Source organism: Caretta caretta, chromosome 3 (genome assembly GCF_965140235.1).
Source record: "Caretta caretta isolate rCarCar2 chromosome 3, rCarCar1.hap1, whole genome shotgun sequence".
NCBI lineage: Eukaryota > Metazoa > Chordata > Testudines > Cheloniidae > Caretta > Caretta caretta.
This window is the reverse complement of record NC_134208.1, coordinates 96,279,918-96,303,457: the sequence shown is the minus strand read 5'-3', so window position 1 is coordinate 96,303,457 and position 23,540 is coordinate 96,279,918. Positions and strand designations below refer to the sequence as shown.

At 42.8% G+C, this 23,540-nt stretch overlaps 1 protein-coding gene across 5 annotated transcripts in view; it reads right to left on the bottom strand.

The window, feature by feature from the left end:
- Positions 1-23,540, bottom strand: part of NKAIN2 (sodium/potassium transporting ATPase interacting 2) — a 779,150-nt gene that overhangs the window by 23,278 nt on the left and 732,332 nt on the right. For all 5 annotated transcript variants that reach the window (XM_048844654.2, XM_048844656.2, XM_075126714.1 and 2 more), the window contains one exon: positions 7,189-7,249. In XM_048844654.2, coding sequence (XP_048700611.2) covers positions 7,189-7,249 — 61 coding nt within the window. The remainder of the gene's footprint in view (positions 1-7,188; positions 7,250-23,540) is intronic.

The following is a 23,540-nucleotide window of genomic DNA, read 5'->3' as shown; positions in this document are numbered from 1 at the left end:
TCTTTGCAGCACATTTTCTTCATCGTGGCAGCATCTCAGTTAGCGCTGCAGAGCCTGTGGTGCCTAGACGATGCTAAAAGCTCCCTGTGGATTTTGAGTTAGTTCCTCAAAGTATGCAAAATGCTGCCCTTTCTGCTGGGCGTTTTATCCTGGCTGTGCCTGAAAGGTCACTAAAAGTGTCATACCACGGATACACTCCTGGCAGCAGTAACATGAGATGAATAAAATAAGCCTCATTAGCTGAATCATTACAGATTTTCAATTCCTAACCTTATCCATCAAACACATTTTTGCCTACTATATTTTACTTTTATCTTGTATATCATCATTACCAAACTCAGGTCTTTAATCATGTTTTGCCTTCATACACATACAATCCTACTCACATACCATATCAACAGATGAGATATACTGAGAGGCTTGCCTGAAATCTGGTAATGGAACATTTAACAATGAATAGCTCACTTCCATTTTGTGAGTCTGAATCTTTCTTGCCTTGCTGATACTAACTGGCTCCTTGGTTATAAGGTCAGGTTTACAAAAGCACCATAAACTCTTTTTAGGACATAACTGGGGAAGTCATGTAATTAAAATTGGTTATGGTTCAAAATAATGGACATATTTTCTATTAATACACCCACTAAGGACCTGGCACATAGTCAAAACTCCCATTGAAGTCAATAGGAGCTTTGAATTTGTCTTAGTCTGTAGGATGGGATTGTATGTCTGAATTTGGTATTCAACTTCAGTTGTTGGACATTTGTTGGTGTGCAAAGAGCCTATTAAGCTAGGATGTGTATACCTGAACAGAAGGGGACCTGTTTATATAAAAGAGTGGGGAGTTTCTACCAAGATCAGCAGGGAGGAACAAAGAAATAAGCAGATAGATAAGTAGGCAGGAAATAACGTGGTATAATATAGCAAAGTGATGCTCATGCAGAAAATAGGGAAGAATATTAAAAGAAAAATCAGGCAATCGGACATCCCCCTCCAGCAAATACAAATGGCTTCAGTAGAGCTATGGCAACGTATACCAGCTTAGGATCTGACCCAACAAGTTTAACAAGCACAGTTAGGGGCATGCGCCGATAGAAATAACACTGACATTATGGCAGTCATCAAAATTTAGTCGGGATGTAAACATCAGTACAGATTAAATATGAAAGGATACAGACTCTTGAGAGGAGGAGAGGGGAAGAGTGGGCTGGGAAATAGCCATACAAGTTAAAAACAATCATTCTTATGAAAACAAAATACTCCACTGTACACACAATTCTTCCCCTGGAGAGACGCTGCAAGAGAATGGACCACACGTGACAAATGTCAGTCCTGTTACTCAGTGCACTACTGGAAGGCTCTCAGATACCATGGTGATGAGGGTGGTATAAAAACCTATCCAGACTAGAACAAAATGCCGGATGTAGTCGAGAGCTGTGCAAAAACGCTGAATTTTACAAACCTTGACACAATTTAGAAACGATTAAGGACGTGAAATTAGGGCTAATTTTATTAAATTTGAAATTAAAGCAGAAAACCAGAAGTCTGCCTTAAAAAAAATAAAGAAAATCTATAAGCTAGGAGGAAGAGCCTCATGCTCTTACAGGCTACCATTGCCGTCTGGCCTCCTGCTAAGCTGTCTTGTGATGGCATGATACTCACCGCCTGCCAAATCTACCCTAGCCTTACCCTTTGTATACTGTAAGCATGCCTATCTGCTGTACAGTTACACACTGTTCAGCAGATAGGCAGAGGTTTGCTCTAATACAAATCTTCAATAAAGTTTGTTTACAACGATAATCAAATGCCATAGGCTTTGTCTTGTGGATATAGCAATTAAGACCCACAGAAGTGGATAGCAGAAAAGTGGCAGGGACAAAGAACGTATCTGCCAGTTTGTGAAGCTGTGCCATTACCAGTGAGACATAGCAAAAGACGAAACTACATAAGAGTTCCAAAGGGTTAGCAGAAGGAAATCCTCTAGCCATATTTCTCTGCTTTGGTTTTGATGTGCTCTCATCATTGCAATTCCATTCCCTTTCACAGCAATGGAAACTGTTCTCTTTGGCAGTCCCTTCTGGTAGCTCATGATTTTCCAGGTTTTCCAGCAGATCCTTATACCACATAATTTGTTCTTGAGATAATTCCCTGCAGGGCCCTCTCTGAGCCCTGCTGATCCCTGCCAGCTCTTCCATCACTCCCATCTGGTATAAAATCAGCAAAACCAGATTGTCAGAATTTTGTGTCCGCACATCCTAAGCAAGCTCCTTCCTCCATTCTGTTAAATGTTTCCACTCCTGCTAAAATAATTTAAAAAATATATTTTATGTTTTCCCTTTAAGTATATTTCAGATAGGCCTGGGCCTCCCAGAACAGTTTCCATTTGCTCTCCAATTTTTGTGCATGCGAACATTTCCAAAACGTCCTTGAGATATTTTTAAATTGATAAAATATTTCTAAATTAGCTAAGGATTCCATAGGTTTTGCCCAGTGCCATCTAGGGGTAATGCAAGTTAAATATTAATAAAAGGAGTTCTTAGGAGGAATTTGCTATAGACCATCTCATCACAAGGGCTAAGCTAGTGATCAGGAAAAGCAGACTGGGGCCATGCTACCACAATTATTATTTATTATTTATATTATTGTAGCACCTAGGAGCCCCAATCCTGGCCCAGGGCTCCATTGTGCTAGGCACTGTATAAACATGGAACAAAAAAAGACAGTCCCTGCCCCAAAAATTTTACAATCTAAATATAAGACAAGAGATGGATAAAGCCACATGGGAGAGTACACAGAAACAATATTGGTCAGCATGATGGGCTGTGGTCTCTGCACATCAAGAGCGTAACGGATGTCAAGTTTTTTGTAGGCCTAACTGCAGAGGAGAATTTTAAGGAAGGTTTACAAGGAGGATAACAAGTTAGTTTTGCGGATGTTTATGGGGAGCTCCTCTCAAGTGTGAGAGGCAGCAGGGAGAAAGGTGGAAGATGGAGGCAGGCATCATGGGACAATCGGAAGCAGGAACTGACATCTCAGTAGCAAATGAGAAATGATACTATACAAATAAGTAAGTATAATAAGAATTAATAAGTGTAACAAAGAGGAGAACTGGGCCCTGAATGTGTGAAGACTAACAAGGCAAGATTAATGAAGAGCCATCCAAAAATTTAAAAGGAACAGGCAAAAGTAATAAGAAATGAGGAAACCTTTAGGGGGTGACATACTAATGGTCTAGAGAAAATGTAGCACAAAGATATGTGTCAGATAGGGTCTAGGAACACCCAGGACACTACAAAAAATCCAGTTTGACTCCTACAATGGGGAAAACACAAAATTGGATGGAATACAAGAATGCCAGACAGTGCAATGAGCAGACACACCTTGAAAGGTACAGCTCAATAGCTTTGGGCCCCCAAACAAGGGATTTTGGAGCTTAGCTGTTCATATCAAACCTGCTTTAAAGAGTGCCAGACAAATGAGTGACAATGCTTTTCAGCTGAACTTGTTTGGAGCAGTTGTGACAAACTATACATTGCATTGAGTTAATCATATATGCGCATTCTCAGTAGGTAGTCCAGTCAATGTAGGCACAACTCAAAGTCTCTTTAAACACAGCAGTTTGAATTAATACTAGACGTCAAAGTATCTGCTGTTAGAGAAATACTGTATAGCATCCAGTATGATGTAAATCTGTATATGATGCATAGTTATAACCTGAGTGTCTCTCAAAACCACCCATAACTTCTAGTCGGAACTGCAAAACTTCTTTGTTACTAACCCATTTCTGTTACAGACTTGATAAAATTGTGAAGGGCATTATTATCTTGATCTCCTGTCTTGAGTTTCTCCTCCAAGGACAATTACTCTGTGAGTAGCAGAGTAAGATTTTTGAAAGGGTTTGGGTGTAAAATTCATCTCTTTTTATAGAAAGGAGATTAATTTTGTGTGCTTCCTGCATCTTTTCTAGTGCAATTTGCTTCTAAGGTGGCTTTTTATACTAGTGGAATCAATATAATATTTTAAGCAGCCTTATTTAAAAACACTTTTCATTTAATAAGATTCAGCAATGGATGATGAATGAAAAAAATACAATAATGTAAGGCAGATACATCCCTTGGCTACTATGATGCATTGATTTTATTAAACAGTATTCCATCGTGATGAGCCACCAAAATGGAAATGTCACTTCCTTCAAGCACTAATGTTATGTTCTTTAGATATTTTTGAAACTCGATCTTGATAATCCCCATAGGAAGCAGTGAGGGATGTGGGGGGAGGGGCAGGCAAGAGAGTGAAATTGGAAGGAGGGAAATTAACATCTATGAAGCCAGAGACAGCACCATGTCCTGCCCCCCCCCCAATGATTTTATTTATTTATATATTTTGTTTCATACCACATCCCAGTCTCTTAGGGACTCCTTTAACATCAACTTCATTAGTTATGAAGGCAGCAATCCATAGCCAATTTTCCTTTCATGTCAGGCTTGTTCACGTATAAACCCAGCCCTTTTGTTGGAAGCATTTGCAATTAATCCCGAAAACAAAGAAAATGCAAATCTTACAGTCTACCCTAACCAACCCGTCTGACTCAAGGTCCTGACCACCATCTATTATACACTCAAATGAATTGAAATTCCCACTTTGAACCTCACCTAATTTTCTAGTGATAATAGGCATGGATTCCCAGAAGCACTCTGTGCATCTTGATAGTAACATCCTAATTTCCTTTCCTGGTAAATGTTTTAAATAAGATTTTAGCACCAAAGGAAATTAACCTCTAAATTAATTGTAATTATAAAATGCCATCGCTGATTTTGTCTTCAGCCTAATTACTCGCTATTATTTAAACAAACTTGCCCCTCCTCTGAGCTTTCACTTTGTTTCTCTCTCTGCAACACAGTGCCAGCTGATCATAGCTAAGGCTGCGTAATGTCTGTGTAGGTCCTGTGAACACCTGGATAGTGTAGTTCAATTTACATGTCAAACACAACGAGTTTTTGTTTTTCTATCTGCTATTTAAATACTCCCCCTCCAGCAGTTACGGCTGCTTCCTAGATGTTTCCAGTGTGTACTTTAGAACAAGTGGCCAAACCTTGTGGGATTCAGAGTGTTTACTTCTCGCTGCTGGGGGAATGAGACAGTAAAAGCCAACCCTCTCTGTTTTTATTCAAGGCCACTTCTAAGGATAGAACACAACTGAAAGCAATGAAGTGGGAAGCGGCTATTGTTACTTTCAAAAGGCTGATGCTGAAAAGACTTCTCAGTACATTTCCTATATGCTCATTGCTCGTGATGGTAGTTTGGTGTCCCAAGCCAGCTTGTTTTAGGATGAAATGTGTCAGACAGTGTCATGGGATTTCAGAAGCTCCATTCTGTGTGTTAGCATCCTGACAGCTGGAAAACATCCCATTGCTTTCCCCCTCTCTCTCTTTGGCTTTGCTTGCTTTATGTAGCAGTCACAGCACTAAAGGAAACAAGTACCCAGAAAAGCTTGTAGCCAGTCAGTGGCTGTAAATTTGGGGGTACAGTTGGGCCAAAGCACTTTGACAAATTTCAAAACAGATCTTTAGCCTCTCAGCCTTAGTCTGCTCATACAAGGCACAAACAGCTTGTTGAACAGGTGGGAGAACAGGTGCATGCATGTATGGGGGTTCTCATTTTTGTGTGTCAAGCATTGGTTTATAATTGTATTTATGACTGGTTTTTGAGAGCTTTTCTAATGCCTCAAAGAGCCATTCATGGGGCCAAAATAATGGAAGAGTCAGGCTTTCCAGGATATTTCAGTTCTTAGGTGGCAGATTTCTTTTGTATTACTCTGCCCTGAAAAATGGCTCCCTGAGGCAAAATATATAAACACAAACATGAATACTGAGATAAATGGTCCAATTGGAGAGGGCACAGTTCCAGTGAAGACTTTTCCTATCCTTCTAGCCTCAAAACTCCCAATTCACAAACATCAGAGAGAGAGAGGCAGGGAGGAACAGAGACAGATTTGCATTTTAACATTTATTACATGTTTCTGATTCTTTGTGTTTGTACTGTACTTTTAGAGCTTTTTAAGCAGCGACTTAGGCACAGTACTAATTCTCAATAATGCCTCACTAATCATACTGTGGGAGGCATTCGGCACAGAAATAAAAGAATATGCAATAACACCTTGGACTTCTATAGGCCATTTCATCCAAAGAGCTCAAAGTTATGAAGGCCTGCCAACACACCTGAGAAGTATGCTAGTATTATTATTGTTTTGTCTTTACTCACTTGGTCTGTAATTATGTTGGGGTGTTCTTTTTATTAATGAATGAGAAACTGTTTTTATGATGTTGCCTAGCACCCCAAGCACTTATATTATTATTATCCCTAATTTAAATATTGGAAACGGGTATGGACAATTTAAATAACTTGCCCAAGGTCACAAAGAAGTCTATGTCAGAGCCAAAAATAGAACACGGGCGTGCCAGCTCCCAATCCTGAGCGTTAGCCAGAAGATCACATCTCTTAAAACTAACCAAATAAAATTCTCTTTTCCCACCTATGTGAAATCATCATGATACTTATCAGTTCATTGGTTGGTATCCCAGAGCACCTCATTCTGTAACATTACAAATATCATTGATTTATGGGGGTTGTAGTATCTGTGACATTGTATTCTGGGATATCATCAGTGAATCACAAGTAAGTAAGAGAAACCTAAAGGTATTTTGTAAACATTTCCACTACTTTTAATTGTACACTGGAGCAGCAGGACCTAACAGGAACACTGCTTCACCTCTCTTAAATGAAATTCCTGCAATGATCTAAAGCCAGTTCTTGCCAGAAGTGCTGTTACAATCTCTTGCAGTCAACACAGAAGAGATGTACCCCCAGCAGTAGCCAATTATTATCACGATAGTTAATAACAGTCTTAAAAAAAGTGTTGTTTACAAATTCGGGGGGGATGAGGTAAGGGGTTTGAAAAAAAAAGGCGGTAAGTCATGCTTTCAGAATACTAAAGAATTTTTTTAAAAGTTGAATTTATTCACTTCCTTGATTTGCTAGATATTTACTAATAGATCAAGTATGTGGGACAGAAGACATGCTCCTGATGACCCTATAACAAAGTATTTAGGATGAAGCTCAGTCAGAGAGTGTCAGCAGAGTTAAGAATATCACAAAGAATTCATCTAGTATTAATAGAGCTTTAGTACTTACAGCTGTCCTCTTCTTCAGTAATACATTTCACAACATAACAGGCATAGATGAACCCTGCCAGCTGAAACAAAATGTAATAGTATTAGATATCAAGCCAATACAAAAATTGGTTTAAAAACCAAAAACTTCCTAGACTCTTTGCTGAGGCATTGCCAATTCTTTATTATAGTTCTCTATGTCCTTTAGTGAGTGGATTTCTCTTATTTTCTGTGACTCTATTAGAACTAGTCAGGAGATTCGCCTGCAAAATATTCCAAGAAAAATGAAAGCAAAATGGCTTTAGTCAAAAATTTCCCATACCAATGTGTATTTTTGTTAACCAACTGAAGAACAAAAACTGAATATTTTTGTTTTTTGGCAACTGTTTTGAATATTTTTTTGGCAGAAATACTATTTTTGAATGAAACCCCATGTGGGAGGGGATAACAATGAAACAAAGAAACAAACCAAAAAAAACTTTTCAGTGAAAAAACTTCAGTCAGGTCTAGGATCTAGTCCAATGAGCTTGAGAGTTGATCTCATTTGAGTATTCCTTCATCTGCCACTTGCAAATGAGTCCTGTAGTTGTGGCTGTGGAATGGGTTTCTATGAAGAAATAGCTAGTCCTACATCTGAGGATAGATTTATGGATGTGTTTATGTCGGTGTCTCTTACAGCAGTTGGCAAACACAGATTTTGTTCCTTACATCCCCCCTTGTAAGAATGTGTATAGAATATAATCTTAAATGGAAACAATATCATTCAAAGAACATATACATATATATGTGCTGGAAGACTAGGGTCACCAGTGGATTACCCCAGATAATATTTTCCAAAAATGTTAGACATCACACATACCATAGACCAAATATAATGTAATTGGTACTTCTATTGGTTCAAGTCTAGTTAGCTGTCTCTGGGAAGTTAGATTCCACGTGAAAGCTCTTTGCAGCATCTTATGTGCTTTTCAAGGCAGTCCATCACATCTGATATCTGAGAAGTTTTCCTTTACATAGTGTTAACACCTCTTCTAGCTCATCACTAAGGTCCACATAAAGATGGTAGGCAGTCAACTGAGTCTAGTTAAAAATTTTTTAATTTTTTTGTGCTGAAAAGTGATCTTTTGGTCTAACCCTTTTGCATAACATCATTGTCAGTTTTGAGATACTAGAGTCTAGATTTGTGATGCAGAAAACTTAAAAAACATTCAAATGATAACAAAAAAACTTTTTTTTGGCCGGATCCAGTCTCTGTTTGGAGATCACTTGCAACCAATGCAGATAGTGTGTGGGGGATAGTTAAATCTCTATTGGGAGCACAAAAAATCAATAGAGGTTATATTTCTATGTTACAACAGAGCTAAATGATCATTTCAGTCATTTATTTCATATCTGACCTATAGCTCTGCTGGGAGGATTTGACACCAGGGAGGCATGAAAATTCGCTGTTGGACACAAAGAACCTATTGTACCAAGAACAGCGGCATCTTCTGTTAACAGCAGCATTTCATCTCTACTTTATTGGTTCACTATTTCCTTTGGTATCTTGGCTTAAAGATAGAGGACTAAATTACTCCACTGACATAATCCTGTGCAACCCCATTGACTTCAACGATGTTACATGGGGTATAATTCAGCAAAGAATTAGGCCCAGAAACATTCATAAATGATTCCACTCTTGAATGTGAGCCTCAGCTTAATAGTTTCTCTGTTCTCTTTTTACAGATCATGAGATCCAAGTTAGCCTAATAGTTGCATCTCTGATAGGCAGTAACAGTGGTAAAGACATTCTGATAATAGTCTGGTATTTCACTTCTTGCTAAAATGCAACAAGTTCACGTTATTAACTAAACTTCTCTTACCAAGTGAAGCAAACAAACTGTATCAAAAACTGTGCTTGCTACTGATCTTTTAATTGCATCCAGTTGCATCTCTTAAATATCTGGGGAACTTCTTTAATATATACGTAAATCCTACAGCATTTCATGAAATGTGCTTGCTGATTAAAACAGTGCCTTTAAGCTAGAAATTGTTGTGCTCTGAACACAAATGGAAGTTTGTTTCCCGCGAGATAATCAGGATTCATAAAAACAGGTTTCAGAGTAACAGCCGTGTTAGTCTGCATCCGATGAAGTGAGCTGTAGCTCACGAAAGCTTATGCTCAAATAAATTGGTTAGTCTCTAAGGTGCCACAAGTACTCCTTTTCTTTTTAGGATTCATAAAAGAAACCTCTCTTTCTCTCACGCTTCTCCAGTTCTTTCTTGATGCACGTATAGCAACCTTTGTTTTAATTTTAACTTCACAGCTATTTTTCCACAATAACGTATTGGTTCAGATACAGTGATGGACATTCCACTGCTGTTTTCAAAAGGAGATGCATTCTGTCAAACAATAAAGGGTATCCATGGAAAGCTGAGGCACTGATGGTTCACAGAGCACAGATGAACTGCACTGAATAAATATTATTTAGCAAAATAGCCCTTAGTTGTTTTCACACGGTTATTGCATGGTGTCTCTAAACAAGTGAAGAGTTACCAATGCAGTATACCTGGGCATGAAGCCACTACCCGTTAGGAAACTCGAACTAGTACAGAATGCTACAGCATATCTCCTCAGCAGTACAAGTTATCATGAACATCAGTGTCAAACCTGTCCTGTGCTCTCTACACTGATTTCCCATAGAATAAGGAGTCAAATTCAAGGTCTTGGTTCATATCTTCAAGGTGCTAAATGGTCAGGGCCCAATATATCCAAGGACGAGTCTACACTTCTGACTGTACACTGTTGCATGTGCATTGTTGTGCTATAACCTCCCTATTGTCCACATCTGAAACCTTGAAGCACATTCCTGAAGGCCAGTCTAGTGCACAAAAGCTAGCATGCATGAAGGGTGTGGGTATTTACACACCGCCAATGTCGCATAGCTCTGTACCCATTCGACAGTACAGTGTGAACGAGGGAAAGGGGCACACATACCAGGTCATGGGGATCGATAATCCTTGAGGGCTATTCCCACAATGCACAGATCCCTTTGCTGCCTGACCTTTTCCCAAAAGTATAAATGTCCCTGCCTCCTGCACCCTTGCCAGCAGTAGTAGCAATGATGGGATGCCGCGGAGGGACTGCATGAAGGGGCAGCAGGGATGTCAGAGGAAGTCCCAGGAGACACAGAGAAAGAGGAGCATGTGATTTTGCACTTCCACCCGGCGGATCTGGCTGAGGAAGCCCACTCAAGGAGCCTGAGGACCTAGAGCTGCTGCAGGAACCAGAATCTGACACTGGTAAGTTTTACAATGGACCCCATAACCATCACCAGCAATATCCCTTCTTGCTTTGGTGGTAAATACTTCACCCTGGCCCTCACTCAGTGGTGAGCTGGAGCCAGTTCACACTGGTTTGCTAGAACCAGTTGTTAAATTTAGAAGCCCTTTTAGAACCGGTTTAGGGCTTCTAAATTTAACAACCGGCCAAAAGTGGCACCTTAGGCACCGACTCCGTGGGTGCTGTGGGGCTGGAGCACCCACAGGGAAAATTTGATGGGTGCAGAGCACCCACTGGCAGCTCCCCGCCCGGCCCCACCCTGCACCCAGCCCCAGCTCACCTTACCTCACCTCCGCTCCGCCTCCTCCCCTGAACGTGCCGCCCCGCTTCTCCGCCCCCCCGGCTTCCTGCGAATCAGCTGTTGGCGTGGGAAGCCTGGGAGGGCTGAGAAGCAGGTGGTGGCTTTGCGCTCAGGCCCAGGGAGGTGGAGGCGGAGTGGAGGGGAGCTGGGGCGAGGCGGGAATGTGAGGAGGGCCGCCCGCGCCGCAGCAGGTAACCCGGGGGGAGGGGGGCGCAGGGGAACCGCTCCCCTCCCCAGCTCACTCCGCCTTCCTGGGCCTAAGCGGGAAGCTGCTGCCTGCTCCTCAGCCCTCCCCGGCTTCCCCTGTGAACAGCTGATTTGCAGGAAGCCGGGGGAAGGAGGGGGGTGGAGAAGCAGAGCAGGGCGGTGCGTTCAGGGGAGGAGGCGGAGCGGAGGTGAGGTGAGCTGGGACTGGGCACGGGGCGGGGAGCTGCCAGTGGGTGCGTTGCTCCCACCAAATTTTCCCCGTGGGTGCTCCAGCCCCAGAGCACCCAGGGAGTCGGTGCCTAAGGCGCCACTTTTGATGTGGATCAGTGGGTGGAGCAGCTGCTCCCCCTGCTCCCCCCCAGCTATGCTCCCCCGCCCCTAGGAGCCAGAGGGACCTGCCGGATGCTTCCTGGGAGCTGCCCCAGGTAAGCATTGCTGGGTCTCCCCACCTCGCCCACTGGCTCTTAGGGACAGAGTGGGCACCCACTACGGTGGTCCACAAGACCCTCCTGCCCAGTTCTGGGGGCAGTCAGGGGACAGGGGTGGATGGGGCAGGAGTCCCCAGGGGTCAGGGGTGGGCCACGACCCCCTCGTGGGGTGAGGAGGGAATCAGTTGTTAAGATTTTGGCAGCTCATCACTGCCCTCACCCTCACCCCGATATGGTTCTAGAGCAACACAAAGCTGTAATTCAATGATTTTATTGAAATCCCATGAGACACTGAAATATTTAGCAGAAGCTATAAGAAGTTATTAACAAGCAGTCCCTGAGTCCCTGTATCTGCACATTTCTCAGACAGCACTGACACCAATAGTCCTGAGGTTGCGTGACACAGGTGGAAAAGGAGGGAGGGAAGGTGAGAGGGAGAGGGCAGGTTTTAAAGGGCCTGTGTGGGAAAATAATAGTTTCATGACAGTTATTGTTGTGCAGAGACCCAACACCACCCCTGTCCATCCCCTCCTCCATCTTTCCTTCCCCTTACGAATGGCAGCCATTCAGAAGTGGGTGGGGGTAGTTGATAGCTTGTGTGTGGATGCCCTTAAGTCCAGGAAGGGAAAGGGAACTATTTGGCTGTCTAAAGAAAGTCAGATGCCCGATGCCCATTTCAAATGTTTTGTACTGTCCCCGTCTCTGGTGTCTCTCTTCTACTTGCACTAAGCCACTAGGCAGAAGCTAGGAGAAGCAGGGGCAGGTGAAGCATCCACTCCGGTGGCTGCACCAACACAATGCCATGTTTCTTAGCAGTGGAGTGGCACCTGGCTTGTGGTGTTAATCAAAAAGTTCAGGGAAGAACATACACTTCTGGAGTCACACTTTGTGTCCCTGTCCCTTTCAATGCTGTTTGCTGGACACAGGGCCTGAATGTTCTGGCGATGCAGGGGGAATTAGGGGGTTGGTGAATGTCTTCTGTGGGTCTCTGTTCCTATTCCATGCTAGCATAGAATACAGTCAATTTTCTCTTGAATTGCCACCCAGTTCTGTAGGCAAAATTCAGCAAATTTGGATGTAGCAGTAATTCAAGCTGTTTTTTTTAGATTTAACAGCAGAGTGAATGTTCTTGATACACCTTGGTAGCTCACGAAAACCCTCCACTCAGCAATATGTAGAGGGTCACCATTAGCAGAAGCATCTCTCTGGCATAAGTGCCTGGGTGTTCTTCACAGTACTGGAAAGCCACGTCTCTTTTCCATTCCAGTACCTTCAAAACAGTTATGTTCTCCAAGTGATGGCCAGCCTTTAAAGAAGAAAAAGGTGACTGGTAACGTTACCCCTGAAAGAACCAAATCAGACCCATACTGGTCTCCTTGATGCTCTGTAAACACTACAAGAGTTTAATAAATAATGCAGGCATCTTACCATTTTTATCCTCAGCTCCTTCCTCATGGGCTGCAAAAGTAGTTTGAAGGAAGGAGGCTATAACAGTTGTATTCCTGGGATGCTAAAAAGTATCAAGATTGTGGCCTTTCACAGCACAGTTGCCTTATGTGGGGGGATTTAGGTACATATAGGTAAATGCTACCCTTGTCTTCTATTTGGCAGGACATTCCAATGCTGGCAGGGAAACCATTTCAATGGTAAGGCAGGAGTGGCACCGCAAAGATAGCAGAGGAAGATGAAGGACCCTGGAAGATTTGCTTCTTGGCACAGAGAGAAGGAGCCAGGAGCAATCTGACTTTCTTAGGTAAAGGCAGGCATGGGCTTTCAGGCAGCATGAGGCACTTCTGCAAATGGAGAGACAGCACAGGCAACGGGCATGTATGGAGCAAGAGTGGGATCACTAGTTCAGCTGGTGGAGGAATGCTCTCAGGACCCACCCGCCACTGTAGCTACTCTTGTCCAGAAACAAGTACCACCTCCTCCTTTACTCCTCCAGCTGCAACCCCGGCTGCTGCTGAGGTGGTGACCCCCCCCCCAATTCTGGGCAGGCGCCTGCTAGATGCCCAGAACAAGATCCTCTGTAGGCACCTGAATCCCCTTGCTGGGGAACCCCCCGCCAGAACATTCAGGAAGGGAGCCCAATCTAGTCTCAATAGTCCAAACTGTGTTCGGCCCCCAAACCTCATGCCGGAGGTGTCCCCGTTTGTCCTCCTGCACAGTATTCCACAGCTGTTCCCCCATTCTCAGAGTGAGGGGAATGGGAAGGGGGATGGGAGGAGACATGTCCACAGACATTAATGTTTGATCACTTCTTTGACCTTGCCGTCTCTACCATAAAGATATAACAATGTGTATATATATAACAAAATAAATTCCAAAACATTTCACTGCACACACTCCCTGCTGGGGAGAGTATCAGAGAACAAACATGTTTCAGAGGAACAGCCGTGTTACTCTGTATTCGCAAAAGGAAAGGAGTACTTGTGGCACCTTAGAGACTAACCAATTTATTTGAGCATGAGCTTTCGTGAGCTACAGCTCACTTCATCAGATGTTTACCGTGGAAACTGCAGCAGACTTTATATACACACAGAGAATATGAAACAATACCTCCTCCCACCCCACTGTCCTGCTGGTAATAGCTTATCTAAAGTGATCAACAGGTCCACCCCCACGAACATGATACAGTTCTGTGGTGACCTAGAATCCTATTTTCGACGTCTCCGTCTCAAGGAATATTTCCAAAATACCTCTGAACAACATACTAATCCACAGAGGTCTCCCTGCCAACACTACAGAAAGAGGGATTCTAGATGGACTCCTCCTGAAGGTCGAAACAGCAGACTGGACTTCTACATAGAGTGCTTCCGCCGACGTGCACGGGCTGAAATTGTGGAAAAGCAGCATCACTTGCCCCATAACCTCAGCCATGCGGAACGCAATGCCATCCACAGCCTCAGAAACAACTCTGACATCATAATCAAAAAGGCTGACAAAGGAGGTGCTGTTGTCATCATGAATAGGTCGGAATATGAACAAGAGGCTGCTCGGCAGCTCTCCAACACGAGTTTCTACAAGCCATTACCCTATGATCCCACTGAGAGTTACCAAAAGCAACTACAGCATTTGCTCAAGAAACTTCCTGAAAAAGCACAAGATCAAATCCGCACAGACACACCCCTGGAACCCCGACCTGGGATATTCTATCTACTACCCAAGATCCATAAACCTGGAAATCCTGGGCGCCCCATCATCTCAGGCATTGGCACCCTGACAGCAGGATTGTCTGGCTATGTAGACTCCCTCCTCAGGCCCTACGCTACCAGCACTCCCAGCTACCTTCGAGACACCACTGACTTCCTGAGGAAACTTCAATCCATCGGTGATCTTCCTGATAAATGAGAAAACCTGGATTTGTGCTGGAAATGGCCCACCTGTTGATCACTTTAGATAAGCTATTACCAGCAGGACAGTGGGGTGGGAGGAGGTATTGTTTCATATTCTCTGTGTGTATATAAAGTCTGCTGCAGTTTCCACGGTAAACATCTGATGAAGTGAGCTGTAGCTCACGAAAGCTCATGCTCAAATAAATTGGTTAGTCTCTAAGGTGCCACAAGTACTCCTTTCCTTTAGAGAACAAACATGTGACAGATGTTAGTCATGTCACTTAATGAACTACTGGAAGGTGTTCAGATGCTACTCTGATGAGTGTGGTATCAAAACCTATATAAAATAGAACTTTTTAAATTCAGCATCTGATGGGAAAATTTTGCTATGAGAAGAGAGTGAACGAGCACTTGGGTGTTGTGGAGAGAAGGACCTTGACTCAAACTTAGAGAAACACCTCACAGCTAGGAAAGCTGCCATGGAAACTCTTGTTACTGTGAGTGCATTCTGGTCACTGCTACTTCCGTTATAGACACTTCCGTTAAAGATGAGAAGAAATGGGTCCAAAGCACCAAAGGTCAGCTCTGGATCCCAAATTCCCCCTGGTTAGATGTTTGGCTCTCTCCCATACTGACTGGAACTTACCCAGTGTTTGAGCCAGGGTTTGGCTTTATGCCTTCTCTAATTCATTGTGGTTAGGGACTCTAGAGGAGAGGGACAATAATTAATCTAATTTAGATACATAGATGGCTAAATACTTGTCTTTGACACTGAATACCATCACAGACTCGATTTTCTGAAGCTCTTTACTACTCTCACAGATATGCCTACAACAGACTATAATTAAAGACTACTGTTTCTGAAAGCTACTCTTCTCCCATCACAATCCCAATGTTAGTTTGTGATTGAAGGCTATTTTCATATGATAAAGATGGAAATATGATGGTCTGAACCAGTGCAGTAAAATACCCACTTCTCTTCCCCCAAACCTTAAACCAACAAAGAAAAACCCAACCCTGCAACACAACCCCAAGAGGAACTACAAGGTTTCAAAGATTACTTCAGGACTGCTTATATTCTGTTTGATGGGTACATGCCTCTCATGTCTACACAAAGTTAAAAAAAATCTCTAAGAAAAACTGACAAATTATTTGCCAATAGGGCCAATGGCATTTTGGGATGTATAAGTAGGGGCATTGCCAGCAGATCGAGGGATGTGATCGTTCCCCTCTATTCGACATTGGTGAGGCCTCATCTGGAGTACTGTGTCCAGTTTTGGGCCCCACACGACAAGGAGGATGTGGAAAAATTGGAAAACGTCCAGCGGAGGGCAACAAAAATGATTAGGGGCCTGGAACACATGACTCATGAGGAGAGGATGAGGGAACTGGGATTGTTTAGTCTGCGGAAGAGAAGAATGAGAGGGGATTTGATAGCTGCTTTCAACTACCTGAAACGGGGTTCCAAAGAGGATGGATCTAGACTGTTCTCAGTGGTAGCAGATGACAGAACGAGGAGTAATGGTCTCAAGTTGCAGTGGGGGAGGTTTAAGTTGGATATTAGGAAAAACTTTTTCACTAGGAGGGTGGTGAAACACTGGAATGTGATACCTAGGGAGGTGGTGGAATCTCCTTCCTTAGAAGTTTTTAAGGTCAGGCTTGACAAAACCCTGGCTGGGATGATTTATTTGGGGATTGGTCCTGCTTTGAGCAGGGGGTTGGACTAGATGACCTTCTGAGGTCCCTTCCAACCCTGATATTCTATGATTCTATGATTTACCACTGCAACCCAGAAGTATACTCTTAAGGTGTTTGTGAGGCTATAAGTTAATCCTGAGCTTGATCAGAGTGCACTTCTGGAGTTGCCAAGGTTGCCAAGTGCTGTGATCACACTAAATCTAAATCAACATTGATCAAAATGCTGTCTAGTTATTTTTCCTCCACCCCTTTGATTGAGACAAAATGTTTTCATTCACTGCAAATGGCAGCAGGCTTGGGAAAAGGCTTTTTGGAAAACTCATCATTCCTGTTCATTTTTTTTGACCATAGCACCTACATTGATAATTATAAAGAGGAATCTTTATTAAGCCAGTTAGCTGAACCAAAGAATGACACCAAGGAAAACAAAATTAGAAGAGGGTAAGTTTTGCACACGGAGCTGAAGAAGAGAACGTTATAAATATGAAAATGACTTAAGGATTCTGGGACTAGCACAAGGTCCTGTCCTCACTGAAAGTGAATAATTCTTATCTCCTTCCATAACTGCTCTTTGTCAGAAGAAAGGTCAATCCAACAGAAATCATTGTGTCTTTGGACTGAAAAACAGAGCAGCATCCACAGAGGCAGCTAAGTGCTTGTGCTTGTATTTTAACTTCTCATGCCAAGCCTAAGTTTTGTAGCACACAGGGGTTTGAAAGGATCACTCAGAAGTGGAAGATCTCTGAAGAGAAAACAAAGGGGGGCTGAGCTAGGGACAGAAGGCTGGGCCCCATGCTGTAGGATCAGGCCCAGAGTGCCAGTGTTAATTCTGGATTTTATTGCTTTTATGAGAACCATGTAAGTCGAACCATTGCACCTAAATTTTCAGTCACGTGCCATTTAGATATGCATCTTCCACTGACTTTACTGGGATCTGTGTGGCTAGATTCCACGTAACGCAATACAGTTAAGAGTCAATGTTTCTTTGAAATAGATTTTGGCAGTTTAAAATATGTATATAATATTATGACCCAATTGAAGATGAGGGTTGGTAAATTACTATCAAGAAAACTTGCAGTATATTGATTTCTCAAGAAAATCATACCCATTACTTAGTAGAACAAAGGAGACAGAGACCTTTCTATCAATAGCTGTAGAATTAGATTAGTGTCATGGGAGTTCTGAAGCTGCCCCATGTACTAACCCATCCAAATTATGTTTTGGTTGCCTGAAGTGTGATGGCATTGTAGACAGGAGCTCACTGCCAGAGTTTATGACGACATTGAAGTAATACAGTACAGAGACTATTCTCCAGAGATGCAGCTTTATTTATGTTTATATGTACAATTGTTATCCTGATTTTTTGAGAGTTCTCATCTGCTTACAAGTTTAACTACTCCTTATTGAAACAGTAGGCAGGTGCATTTAAAAAATATTAACATACTGGGCCAAAACCCTTCTGGAGAATGCAGTTTGCACTGACACTGAACTCTTTGGCTGTGGAATTAACAAATGCTATGCTATATAAAGCAGATATGTAGTTGATGTGATCAAGTCTCTTGGTCCTGACTGATAGCCAGAACAACTGATCTTGTAGAAGCTGTGTTAAACTCCTGGAGAACATAAAAACAGCCATACTGTATCAGAGTAATGGTCTACCTAGCCCAGTATCCTGTCTTCCAACAGTGGCCAATGCCAGGTGCTTCAGAGGGAATGAACAGAGCAGGCAATCATCGAGTGATCCATCCCATGTTGCCCATTCCCAAATTCTGACAAACAGAGGCTAGGTTCACTTCAGAGCATGGTTTTGATCCAGACCATCCTGGTTAATAGCCATTGATGGACCTATTCTCTATGAATTTATCTAGTTCTTTTAAAAATCCTGTTAAAATCTTGGCCTTCACAACATCCTCTGGCAAAGAATTCCACCGGTTGACTGTGCGCTGTGTGAAGAAATACTTCCTTTTGTTTGTTTGAAGTCTGATGCCTATTAATTTCATTTGGTGACCCCTAGTTCTTGTGTTATGAGAAGGAGTAAATAACACTTCCTTATTTACTTTCTCCACACCAGTCGTGATTTTATAGACCTGTATCACATCTGCCCTTAGTTGTCTCTTTTCCAAGCTGAAAAGTCTTGTTTTATTAATCTCTCCTCATATGGAAGCTGTTCCATACCTCTAATTATTTTTGTTGCCCTTTTCTGTACTTTTCCAGTTCCAATATATCTTTTTTGAGGGGGGCGACCAGATCTGCACGCAGTATTCAAGATGTGGGCGTACCATGGATTTGTAGAGCGGCAATTTGATATTTTCTGTCTTATTATCTATCCCTTTCCTAATGATTCCCAACATTCTGTTAGCTATTTTGACTGCCGCTGCACATTGAGTGGATGTTTTCAGAGAACTATCCACAATGACTCCAAGATCTCTTTCTTCAGTGGCAACAGCTAATTTAGGCCCCATCATTTTATATGTATAGTTGGGATTATGTTTTTCAATGTGCATTACTTTGCATTTATCAACAGTGAATTTCATCTACCGTTTTGCGGCCCAGTCACTGGAGCCATCCAGTTTCCAAGCATGGCACTGAAAAACTTGAGAAAAGCTTATGTCTTAACCTACATAGTAAGCATCCAGTTTGCTTTTTAATTAAAAAAAAATCTTAGAGGTTGCTTTTGTCCCCTTATGGGAACAATATAACTTAAATGATAGCTACAGAAACCTGGACTCACTGGGAAATACAGAGGATACTATTAAGTTACATTCAATTTTTAGATTTTGTTTTGTTCAGTGCATCTTATCTTCTTTATAGCAGTAATTTAGAAGTTGCTTGGGGCAGGCCTGTCTATTTGCTGGCTGGTATTTCTAATTTCTTCCTTACATAAAAATCTCAAGATCAGCACCAAGAACAAGCTAGAACATTTTTATTTGAAATGCTGCTGGGCTCTTCCACATCTATATTGTTTAGGGCAACTGTTCCCTTAGCTTCTTCCCTGGCAAGCCTTCTTACCCAATGCCTGGAGGAGACATTGCAGGGACACAGAAAATCAAAGGACTGATATCTGTCACTTAAGAGCTGTGCAAACCTTTGTTAACAGCGGAAACCAGGTGATACTTGTTTTGAAGTCTTGTTACAAACCCTTCATTTGACCTAGGTTTGCAGAACATTTTGCAAACCTTTGGGCAAACCTGTGCTAAATTTTAGACAAATCTTCCACCTGTGTAGGCATTGGGGGGGGGGGGGGAGGGGGGAGTTTATGGTTTTGACTCCAAGCATGTGCAGTTTGGTACCGTTACATGGTTTCAATTTGAAGCATTAGGAAATGCTGTGGTTTGGACTGAGTTTCACTTTGTTTTCAAGTTCTTTCAAACCCCAGTCCACAAGTAAAATTTAGAGGCTGCCAACCTGTATGAACCGAAACTGGGTATTGTTCATTGTACCTAATGTAAGCCCAAACAAAGAGTATTTTACTACTATCAGGCTCAATCCTGAGTCCCACTCTACTCCTGTTGCACAGTCTCTGCTGCATAAAGAGAATATGTGGGGATTTTTCTTGGCAGGAGGGGGCATGGCCAGAATATGCTGACCTATGGCAATCCCTATCAGATAAACGACAGTACTGAAGAGCCAGAAACAGCTCCCTATCTGAGCTGCATTTGGTAGATACTGGGAGCTTTTTATGGTCAAGGCCTTAGTGTCACTTGAACAGAGAACTACCTAAGTTAGCAAACCAATGTCTGCTTTTTCTTTTTTTCCTTTTGAGAAACTAATTCCACTTGACCTTTTTCTGTAAACACCTGCTTGACTAGGGCTCTAAGTGTCCCTAAACCTTTGACTGCTAGAAGCTGGAACTGGACAACAGTCCACTTGATAAATTGCCCTGATCTGTTCACTCCCTCTGAAGCACCTGGCACTGGCCACTGTCGGAAGACAGGATACTGGGCTAAAAGAAACATTGGTTTGCCCCAGTATGGCCGTTCTTATGTTTTGCTCTGAAGGTTTTATAGCATTAGGCATTTAGACATTTCCCCAGCTTGTCTTCTGGGAATTCTACAGAATTGTTTAATCATCTGGCTTTGGTATCTGACTGCCTTGGGCAGCTGTAGCTTTTCTTATCGGTATGTCTTACTGTGTGTCACCTTTTCTAGACAGCTATAGGATTAGGAAAAGAAAAATTGGTTCTTTATGCTACAGATCTAACAAACCCACAGACTGCTCACAGCCCACCAAATGAATGCCTAGCATTTAAAATCGACCTGGATGAGATGAAACAGTTGATTATGAATGCTAGGCATTCATTTAGGGGACCAGGGAAAAAATCTGCATAACTGAGGCTTGTGCAGATTATATAGGGGGGAATATTTTGATGGTATAAGAGAACACTAAAAACCTTTGGTAAACCAATACGTGCGAGTACCTCGGCTGAATGAAAACATCTTCATGTACTGGTGTCCACATGGCCAGTGAGGCTGGGAGATCTGAATGTGAACAATGGGTTCTTAGAGCTGTACTTCTACTCCCAAAGATGCAGCATTCGGAGGAAAAGAAATGCAGGATAAGAGGAAAAGTGCTGTGTTGGTTTGCCAGCTCACAAAGATTTTGCAGGCTAATATGAAAACAATGTGGAAGGAAAGGGTGCTGTAGAAGCAGAGGTAATTCACTGTTCTTTACAGTGACATATTGGATTAAATTAGAACAATGCTATCACACCTACACCAAGAGACAGAATGTTTCAGAGGAGGTGAGAGAAGCTTTCCTGCAAAGATTGACTCCTTTCCCGTGATACTATTTATTTTCATTCTGATGAATTGCAGTGCATTTGAAGGCTCTGAGGGCAGTTACAGTCTTGGGAATCAGATTTCAGAGGAACAGCCGTGTTAGTCTGTATTCGCAAGAAGAAAAGGAGTACTTGTGGCACCTTAGAGACTAACCAATTTATTTGAGCATGAGCTTTCGTGAGCTACAGCTCACTTCATCAGATGTTTACCGTGGAAACTGCAGCAGACTTTATATACACACAGAGAATATGAAACAATACCTCCTCCCACCCCACTCTCCTGCTGGTAATAGCTTATCTAAAGTGATCAACAGGTGGGCCATTTCCAGCACAAATCCAGGTTTTCTCACCCTCCACCCCCCCACACAAATTCACTCTCCTGCTGGTGCTAGCCCATCCAAAGTGACAACTCTTTACATAATCAAGTCGGGCTATTTCCTGCATAGATCCAGGTTTTCTCACATCCCCCCCACCCCCATATACACACAAACTCACTCTCCTGCTGGTAATAGCTCATCTAAACTGACCACTCTCCAAGTTTAAATCCAAGTTAAACCAGAACATCTGGGGGGGGGTAGGAAAAAACAAGAGGAAACAGGCTACCTTGCATAATGACTTAGCCACTCCCAGTCTCTATTTAAGCCTAAATTAATAGTATCCAATTTGCAAATGAATTCCAATTCAGCAGTTTCTCGCTGGAGTCTGGATTTGAAGTTTTTTTGTTTTAAGATAGCGACCTTCATGTCTGTGATTGCGTGACCAGAGAGATTGAAGTGTTCTCCGACTGGTTTATGAATGTTATAATTCTTGACATCTGATTTGTGTCCATTTATTCTTTTACGTAGAGACTGTCCAGTTTGACCAATGTACATGGCAGAGGGGCATTGCTGGCACATGATGGCATATATCACATTGGTGGATGTGCAGGTGAATGAGCCTCTGATAGTGTGGCTGATGTTATTAGGCCCTGTGATGGTGTCCCCTGAATAGATATGTGGGCACAATTGGCAACGGGCTTTGTTGCAAGGATAAGTTCCTGGGTTAGTGGTTCTGTTGTGTGGTATGTGGTTGTTGGTGAGTATTTGCTTCAGGTTGCGGGGCTGTCTGTAGGCAAGGACTGGCCTGTCTCCCAAGACTTGTGAGAGTGTTGGGTCATCCTTTAGGATAGGTTGTAGATCCTTAATAATGCGTTGGAGGGGTTTTAGTTGGGGGCTGAAGGTGACCGCTAGTGGCGTTCTGTTATTTTCTTTGTTAGGCCTGTCCTGCAGTAGGTAACTTCTGGGAACTCTTCTGGCTCTATCAATCTGTTTCTTTACTTCTGCAGGTGGGTATTGTAGTTGTAAGAAAGCTTGACAGAGATCTTGTAGGTGTTTGTCTCTGTCTGAGGGGTTGGAGCAAATGCGGTTGTATCGCAGAGCTTGGCTGTAGACGATGGATCGTGTGGTGTGGTCAGGGTGAAAGCTGGAGGCATGCAGGTAGGAATAGTGGTCAGTAGGTTTCCGGTATAGGGTGGTGTTTATGTGGCCATTGTTTATTAGCACTGTAGTGTCCAGGAAGTGGATCTCTTGTGTGGACTGGACCAGGCTGAGGTTGGTGGTGGGATGGAATTTGTTGAAATCATGGTGGAATTCCTCAAGGGCTTCTTTTCCATGGGTCCAGATGATGAAGATGTCATCAATATAGCGCAAGTAGAGTAGGGGCTTTAGGGGACGAGAGCTGAGGAAGCGTTGTTCTAAATCAGCCATAAAAATGTTGGCATACTGTGGGGCCATGCGGGTACCCATAGCAGTGCCGCTGATCTGAAGGTATACATTGTCCCCAAATGTGAAATAGTTATGGGTAAGGACAAAGTCACAAAGTTCAGCCACCAGGTTAGCCGTGACATTATCAGGGATAGTGTTCTTGACGGCTTGTAGTCCATCTTTGTGTGGAATGTTGGTGTAGAGGGCTTCTACATCCATAGTAGCCAGGATGGTGTTATCAGGAAGATCACCGATGGATTGAAGTTTCCTCAGGAAGTCAGTGGTGTCTCGAAGGTAGCTGGGAGTGCTGGTAGCGTAGGGCCTGAGGAGGGAGTCTACATAGCCAGACAATCCTGCTGTCAGGGTGCCAATGCCTGAGATGATGGGGCGCCCAGGATTTCCAGGTTTATGGATCTTGGGTAGTAGATAGAATATCCCAGGTCAGGGTTCCAGGGGTGTGTCTGTGCGGATTTGATCTTGTGCTTTTTCAGGAAGTTTCTTGAGCAAATGCTGTAGTTGCTTTTGGTAACTCTCAGTGGGATCATAGGGTAATGGCTTGTAGAA